At 34.9% G+C, this 8,784-nt stretch overlaps 1 protein-coding gene across 1 annotated transcript; it reads right to left on the bottom strand.

The window, feature by feature from the left end:
* Nucleotides 1-1,734: 1,734 nt before the first annotated feature.
* On the bottom strand, nt 1,735-7,051 carry LOC140966929 (serine/threonine-protein kinase TOR-like). Its single transcript, XM_073427242.1, has 10 exons — nt 6,723-7,051; nt 5,884-6,222; nt 5,741-5,815; nt 4,772-4,944; nt 3,509-3,607; nt 2,816-2,975; nt 2,585-2,728; nt 2,301-2,470; nt 2,006-2,210; nt 1,735-1,935 (listed from the first exon to the last, which is right to left on the bottom strand). The coding sequence occupies exons 1-10, from the start codon at nt 6,843-6,845 to the stop codon at nt 1,735-1,737; spliced, it is 1,689 nt and encodes a 562-aa protein (XP_073283343.1). The 5' UTR covers nt 6,846-7,051.
* Nucleotides 7,052-8,784: the final 1,733 nt, after the last annotated feature.

The following is an 8,784-nucleotide window of genomic DNA, read 5'->3' as shown; positions in this document are numbered from 1 at the left end:
AGTTTCGTCTATCAGGACAATATCATCTGCAAACAACATACACCACGGTACCTCATCTTGAATATGTCTCGTCAGTTCATCCATAACCAAAGCAAAGAATTAAAGGCTTAACGCCGATCCTTGATGAAGTCCTACTACCACAGGAAATTCACGTGACAGCTCTCCAACAGATCTGACACTAGTTACAGCACCTTCATACATATCTTCAATGATTTTGATGTAGCATTGAAGCACATGCTTCTATCTAAGTATCCACCAGATTAATTCTCTGGGCACTCTATCATAGGTTTTCTCTAAATTGATAAATATCATATGCAAACTCTTCTGTTGTTCTCTATACTTCTCAATCATTTGTCTAACCAAGAAAATAACTTCCATTGTAGACCTACTCGGCATAAAACCAAGTTGGTAATCTGATATAGTAGTGATACTCCTACGTTTCCACTCTATCACTCGCTCTCATTACTTCAACATATGGCTCATAAACTTAATCTTTCTATAATTTGAGTAGTCGTCTATATCTCTTTTATTCTTATAAGTCGGTACAATACTATGTCTCCGAGATTATTGCATTTTCCTAGTATCTAGAATCCTAATAGAGAGCCTAGTCATTGGATTCCAACTTCCCCTAGACACTTCCATACCTCGGTTCAGTTACATCGACTATAAATTGTATACTTGTATGCATGCATGAAGCACCAAGTGGTCAGGGATCTTGGCATAGGAGTTGTATACTATATTTGTTAAAGTCCCTACTTGAGCATGTCTACTCTACATACATCTTCACTTAAAAGTAAAAACAACACAAACAATTTAGATATTGAAGGCTCCCTTAGAATCACTCTTTCAAGAGCACGGTCATAAGAACATAATCATTAATCATTGGAAGTGAACTAAATTACATTGCAGAAGATAGTTGGAATGTGTGATTTCTCAAAAGCCAGATTTCTCAATTAATCAAATTCCATAGTGTATCATCACCATAACCCATGGTTAGATTGGCTTTTTGCAAAATCCTTGAAGGCTTAGTTGATCTATGATTTTTTCCAAGAAATCTTTCAATAAATTCCATTCGTTGTTGCATCAAAACACATAAATGCTGAATAATCCGGATAGAATTTGAACTAGGTAATAAAATAGAATAGTTGAATATTTTTTTAAAAAAATGAGATTATCAAAGAATGCACATTGAGTGCTAAAACTGCACACTGGAATTCTTGCAATAGATCCATAATCGAAACACACCTTCCAACATGAGCTTTAAAATTTGATTACATCACACTGTCAAAGAACATGAATGCATTATGGTCACATACCTATGGTGTTATACATAATCAAATGTTCATTGTTGTTTTCCGCGAATGAATGGGCTCTATAATCAATTCCAAACTAATTTATCTCCTTTGAAAACATACCAGAATGTCAATTATGGCCTTGTACAATCTACCTCTAGGCCTCTAGCGGCATACAACAGTCCATTCAACATTTGGAGCGTAAATTTACGTACTAAAAAATCATCCATTGTTACCCAATACCCCAATTTGATTAAATTGCGAAGTTAACAGGTATCTAAATACCCAAGTTCGTCAGTAAATCCTTACATGACCTTTGCTTTGTCGTATAAGACTTCATGCCTCATTTCCATATATGTGGGAAAAAATATTAATTTTTTTAAAATTTATTCAGAGTTACTAAATTGTTGATAATAGGGGAATTAGTAAAGTATTCACGGAATCAAACCTCCTCAACAAGACGCCGCCGCCTTCCACCAGCTCGACTAGTTCTGTTAGAACTAAATTCTGCAGAAGAGACACCAGATAAGGAATTGGCGACCAATTTGCAGCAACACAAAGCAGCATCTTTCCTTGTAACTCCATCCTCATCATCTAAATACACCACAACAGATTCCCGTGCAAACTCAAGAAGATCATGACCCTAAATTGGAAGCATATTCATTAATATAACATAGAAGTTAAGTATAATAAATAGTTCGAAGTAACACAACCTTGAAATTAAACCGGCCTAGAGATTGTAAAGCGAGTTGAACAAGGGCAGGACCACTAAGTTCCAATACTTGCACGGTAACAGTTGTGCCACTAGTCCTTGTAATGGACATAGATGGTCTTGACTGCACTTGATGGTGTCGTGAAAGAACAACAGAAATGCACTCAAGCAACCGTAATTGAACGGTTGGAAGCAAAGATGGAATGCTGCAATGCCAAACAAAACTAAATATCAAACCCCGTGAATGCAATTAGACAAAGGAAACATAGAAAAAAGTATGCATTCTTTCTGAAGACCTAGTAGTTATGTGCTCGAGGGATTCCACTAGAGTGACGGATAAACCAGCAGAAAACATTGCATCCAAGAGATAACGAACATAAGGCTCCATGGAAGGGCCCATAGCTTTTGCTATATTTCCAACACAAGCTAGAGCCTCAAGAGAAGGGCGCCCTCTACGAGGAGCAATCTACAAACAGAAGAACCATAACCAAAATTATCTGTATGGTAAATGCACAGAACTACCAGAAAGCCATTGACTCAGAGACAGAGTAACAACATAGCTAGTTGGCTTAGACCCTACCGCATCTCGCAAGTGCGATGTTATTGTCGGCAAATAATTGATGAGTTCACCATCCAAAGCACCTGCCATTTCCCCAAGAGCAATGAATCCACTGGCAGCTTCTGCAGGCATTTTAAGAACATGAAGTATATGCCTCATGCAGATCTGCACAGAAGGGATTGTGAGCCAAATAAAGTTCTAAGCATTAGCAAGCACAAATTTACTCATTTGTTAAGGTAAAAGGATACTGACTGTCAGATAGTTAGTCACAAAACGATCACGCAAGAAATGGGCAATTCGTGGTAGCAAAGATGTAATGCTGAGACGAACTAGCCTATCCCGGTGCTCCAAATAGCGGAGAACAATCTCAGCAACTTCTCTATACCTTGACATCATGAATTCACCTGTATTCCTGCCCAATTGATACCAAATTCACAACAAACCCTAAATAATGATGAGAGGATTTTTCATCTCAGCATTCTTAAACTATATGGTAGCCACATTGGTGAAACATCGTCTTAAAAACCAAATAGAGAATGCGCTGCAATATATTGCCGCAAAAACCAGGTAAAGCTTTGTAGAAAATGGAGATTGGCTGACCTCACCATAAAATATAAAAATCGTGAAAGATGTAAAGAAAGTTCCCTTGGATCATATAAAAGCTTTGTTCCGAATAAAAATAAATAAAACATATAGTTGCATGAACTAGTATACGGTGAGTGCCAACTAATGCCTACAAAACAAGTCTCGAGGGAATGCCCAAAGCCAGGGAATCTAAAACAAGTAAGGACTAGACAAAAGGTTAACTGAAATCATTTATGCTTCAACACAAACACGCACTTAAAATAAAGGGCATTCCAAAATTCACCAGAAACAACACACCTAAACAGACATAATACCTACACAGCTAACTTCTGAAGAAGATCAACTCATTGTTCCACCTACCTCAGCAGTTCCCCAACTGCAAGCAGAGAACCATGTATACTGTGTACAGGGGAATTTCTAGCCAATCCATCTTGTGTAGCCTCGAACATACGATAATACCTGCAACAAAAAATTTTCACAAAACAATGGACATGTGTAAAAAGTGGCAGAAACAACTTCCTCACAACAGGAAAAAACAAAAAAAAAGTTAAGAAACAGGATATTTCAAATTGCCTTCAATTTCTTTTTTGGTTGGAACCAAAGACAAAACATTATTTTAAGAATTTGTATTGACCATGAAGAGGCTTCAACCTAAGGCGTGAAAAGGTTCTACAAGGACAATCAGGGGTAATTTTTAATGTTCAATGGTAAAAGTAGCAAAAACTCCCTTCCAAAAATGTGACAATTGGATTATGTTTCTTCTATTATTGCACATATTATTAATAAGATATAATTTGTTTCTTATTATAGTTTTTATGAGGATTATAACACAATATATAGCACTCCTTTTATTGTATCTGATCCTTACTGGTACTTCTTTTGTAACATTTTTTTCCTCTCCATTTTTATCTAGCAGAAGGCAATATTGTCAGTGATGTAAGACTGGATATATTCCATGACTAATAACTCTTGGACCAACTACTTTAGTACAAGGCTTTTCTAAATCTTGAATACTATTAAATTATGTATGCGTTAAACTAATACCAAGTGCTTCCAAACCTCCTACTTGATTTTTCTAAGGGAAGCCAAGAACGATTGCTCCAAAAGTCATGAGAGCGCGCTTAAGTATCTATAAGTAAAGACTCACTTGGGGTAAATTAATTATTAATTAAAATCTAAAAAGCATGGTTCACCAAGGAGCAGACATTTTAATCTGATAAGGCAAATGGTAGGTAATTAAATGGGTCCAACGATCAAATATATTGCATTTGTTTCAGTTCCACTCCTGTTCTTAATTTCAAAATAAACTATTTCTGTCAAAATATAAGCCATTTCAGACATGCTTTCACACAGTTTTGCCAGTTTCACATTACATTTCCAAAATACCACCAAGAATACATTTGTTCAGAATTCAGATTAATATAAAAGAATGATATTTTCCTTTCTAATTTCAAAAGCACTGATGCTTAGCCATGTAGAAACTGAATTGGATTTCATCATATCAATGGGTTTTTCATGTACGAAAACAAATATAGCCACTGAAATAGATATGTAACACAGATGTACAGCTTATTTCCACAACATAGATGCGACCATATAGAAAGGAAAAAAAGCTACAATTACCACTGAACACGCCATCTGGTTTCACGCTTTTCAATAACCCGGAGGCAAGCACGAAGTGCCTCCACAGCTCGCTCCCGAACTTCTAGCTTTGGATCCCTTAATGCAACCCAGATAGCATCCACAAATTCAGAAACGTGAACATTGAATACTGTTGAAGCATTCTCAGCCATTTCCTAACAAGAAGATAACTTCACTGCATAACTCTTAGCTTGGATAAGCATATTATTTAGTGCTTTATATTTAAAAAGTAATCTGAGCGAATTATTGTCATGTTTAGCAAGTTAATTGAGATTCTCAAGGATTAATCATATTGTAAAACAACACTGAAAAGCTATATTTTAATGTTCATAATTTATGCCTTTGACCGATGTGATTGACGTGATTTTGATTACTGCATTAAAAAGGAGGTGAATAAACAAAAACGTCAAGCAGTTCTTGCAGCAAACAGTAAACAGAAAGGAAAAACAAAGCAAAATTCTGAAATCAAGAGGAAAAGGTTTCCAGAAAAACAATAATATATATATGGTTTTGGTGCATTCTAATTATAGTTCTTGACTGAGAAATTAATTGTGTGAATTGTTAATCAACTGTCCTGCCAAAAATAGATTGTTATATTTTGTTGTGGTTGTGTTTTTCTTAATTATGTGTGTTGAGACTTGAGCCCATATTTGTTAAAAGCACACGAGGCAACAAGCAGAACAGGGGTCAAGTCTGACCGGTTTCTAAGAGCAATGGATAAATCTTTAATACGGCAATTGTTTTGGCTATGATTGATGATTTGTCCATAAACATCTCTTAATTATCCACGCTGTTTCCTCCTTCGATCATCCATATACAAGCACATAGAAAATAAATATAGCGCCAAAATTGTTTGACTTTATCCTAGTAGACTTCCGTGTAGCTCTGAAGCTTTGTAGCTCCGTTATTGGATTTGTAAATAATGAGAGAGATTCTAAACATGGAACTTACTTTTAAGATCAAAACAGCAGCAAGACGTCGATGTTCCACTCTATCAAGACGAAGCCAATCCAGTGCAATTTTAACCTAATAATAGTAGAAATTAAAAGTATGAGAAATATTCAGCAAAATGGAGAATAAAAATTTCAACATACCAAGCGTTCCACTTCATCGGCAGTCATTGCCCCACCAGCTCTGGCTAAGTGGCCAAGAACTTTACTGGCCATGACCAATGTATCTGTTTCTCGTTTTGCCTCAAATGCAGTTCGCATGAAATTTGTTATCTTTGCAACCTTTACGGCAGTCTCTCCGATGCCAACATCTATAAGCTCATCAATGGCCCTCAGCGCACCCAAATTCTCAGCCACTTCATTACTATCTAAAAGACTAGCAATACTATCATACAGCTGATCCATGAAACGAGAAAATGCTTCGCCATTGAGATCACGGGCTTGTTCCTCTACATGTCTTCTCAAAGCTGATCCAGTCCCATCCTGTAGATTATGTTTATGCTCGTTCAATAAAATACCAAAGACTGACTAGCGAAACATGCAGGCAAATTGTCAAACACAAAGGAAACAATCCCAGCAAGAAACAATCGAGAACTCCTTCAATCTTGAAATTCACTAAATTTTCCAAAAAGATAATAGCTACCCACTGAACTAGGCTCCCAATATTTTCATAATTGAGCCTAAGACATCTCTCGTGGTTGCGAAAAATCCTACAATCTCACAGTTCTCACTTTATAATGCAAAGGTTCAAAGCAGGTAGACGCAGCTTCTATTCGTTGAATGCATCTCCACATCTTAATAAGATACCAATTCTGTGAAACAGTTAAGTGCTTAAAACACGTCTGGAACACTTACATTTTAAAAATGTTCATTGCACAAGCCAGCAAAAAAAAATCAACAGCGAATAAAGCACGTCTTCCACTTCTTTAGCTAACAGAGCACATTTTGAGCAACAAGAAAAAAAATAAAGTAAAATAACTAACTCGGGGAGGGCCGCGCGTGCATAAGTCGGCCAGTAAACGGACGAGAGCGTCGAAGTTCCCGGCACCGGTGGCAGTCGCTGGAGCAGTGTATCGAATCGACGGCGTCGTCGCCACAAGCGCCATGCTGAGATGTAGTTCCTATGTATCTGTCCGTAATTACACACACACACAACAGATTTGATAAAACCCTAAGCTAATTTCTGAAGGCATAGGAAATTTGTGGTAAATTCCAGGAAATTGGTATCGGTAAACACCAACTTGCCGATATTCTTATGCTGACAGTTAACCCTCGCTTGGATCTACCAAATGAACGACAATATGCGATTTAATATATTTCACGTAATGTATTTCTGGTTTTTTAAAACATTCATGTTTTTCTATTAAAGCTATATACATTCATACAAATTTGAAAATAATGACACAGATAAAGAATAATAATATGTAGTATTTGTGTTTAAACAAAAACAAAAACCAGTCTACTAGGGGTTTATATTTTTACTAAGTATATATTAATTAATACGTTTTTGTTATAAATTTATGACACAAAATTGTATTTTATTCACGACTTGAAAGTGATCTCTTTGTTATTTTAACAATTTGCAAATTATTGTATTAAATTATTAGATAGTTTAACAATTTTAGCATATAATTTATAATTGATAGTTTGATTTGAGGTCGATGGTTTTGGGAAATAATTTTGGATAATCTGTTCGGAAAACTAACAAGTATATCTTAGATTTTATTTTGAATATAAAGGTAATTTCAAATCTCCAACTCATGTCAACATATATCTCTTGTAACGATATATATGTAATTGAAATCTTATTTTAGGACAATAAGTAATACTAAACTTCATAGAACATTCACGCTTAGACATACGACGCAATAATGATTCTCATGTCAATTATTCACGAAAGTTCTCAACATCAAAAAATAGTCAAATTAAATAAGATATCATAAGCCCTTATTAAAAAAAAAACTCCCAATATATCTAAAAAAAATAATATAAAGTCTAGAAAAGTTTTGAACAATGACCAACCCTAGATTTTCCGAACATATTTATTACATATATGAGTGTTACATATTTAAATAATGCATTCTCATTGTATGTTTGTTTGATTGGATTAAACAATGATAGATGAATAGTCAAATAATGATCCAATATTTGGTTAAAATTTTAAGATATTTTGATAATCATTTTGACCCGATTTAAGATTCAATTTTGTGGATAATTATTTGATTATTAATATGACAAATCAAGTGAGATATGTTATCAAACTCGTCAAATTACGTTTTTCTCCTTTGTTTTCTTATTTCAAAACCCTAATCACTTTTACACCATCAAAGAACGGCAACTGAATCTCGATTTATCACTTTTACAACATCAAGGAACGACGGCTCTTGATCTACAATTGATGTCTATAGGTATCTCTTGCTCTCGTCTTGAAGATTTACAAACAATTGGAAGTGTTTTTTTATGATTTTATATATGGAATCAGAATCACCACTCATCTCTATATATTCTTCATCTTTGTTTTCTTAGCTCCATTAATCATCATAAGTTTGTTGCCAAAAACCGAAGACTGATTAAGTGAGAAGTGGAAAATTTTCAAGGTAACATTTTATTATCTATTTAAATTTGTCAATTAAATATATTTTTTTATCATTATATTTATTTTATATGAATATGGTTGCTTGGGTGCACTCGATGATATGTACATTGGTGTCCAAGTACCAAATGTGGATAAGCCAAAATATAGAAATAGAGAAGGTGAAACATCGGTGAATGTTTTACGAGTATGTGACCGCGACATGAAATTTACGTATGTTTTAACTGGTTTAGAAGGTTCTGCAGCTGATAGCAGAGTTTTATGTGATGCTATTAGTCGTCCCAATGGTTTGAAGGTTCATATAGGTACTTTTTAATATATATTAGGCGATAAAATGATAAATTTATATTTTTTGTATATTTTCTTCTTTTTACAGGTTTTTATTATCTATGGAGCTGTGGATATGCAAATGCTGAGGATTTTTTGGCACGATATAGAAAAATCTGTTATGA

Source organism: Primulina huaijiensis, unplaced genomic scaffold (genome assembly GCF_012295235.1).
Source record: "Primulina huaijiensis isolate GDHJ02 unplaced genomic scaffold, ASM1229523v2 scaffold208278, whole genome shotgun sequence".
NCBI lineage: Eukaryota > Viridiplantae > Streptophyta > Magnoliopsida > Lamiales > Gesneriaceae > Primulina > Primulina huaijiensis.
Note: the sequence above shows the minus strand (reverse complement) of the source record. Positions and strands in the feature narration are given on the sequence as shown.

Bases quoted from the DNA above. Each gene is read 5' to 3' on its own strand.
- LOC140966929 (XM_073427242.1), bottom strand. From the start codon at position 6,845: ATGGCGCTTGTGGCGACGACGCCGTCGATTCGATACACTGCTCCAGCG. The intron at 2,976-3,508 runs GTAGGTGGAACA...TCAATTGGGCAG, and splicing joins GCAGTTGGGGAACTGCTGAG to GAATACAGGTGAATTCATGA. The intron at 2,729-2,815 runs GTCAGTATCCTT...CCTTCTGTGCAG, and splicing joins TTGTGACTAACTATCTGACA to ATCTGCATGAGGCATATACT.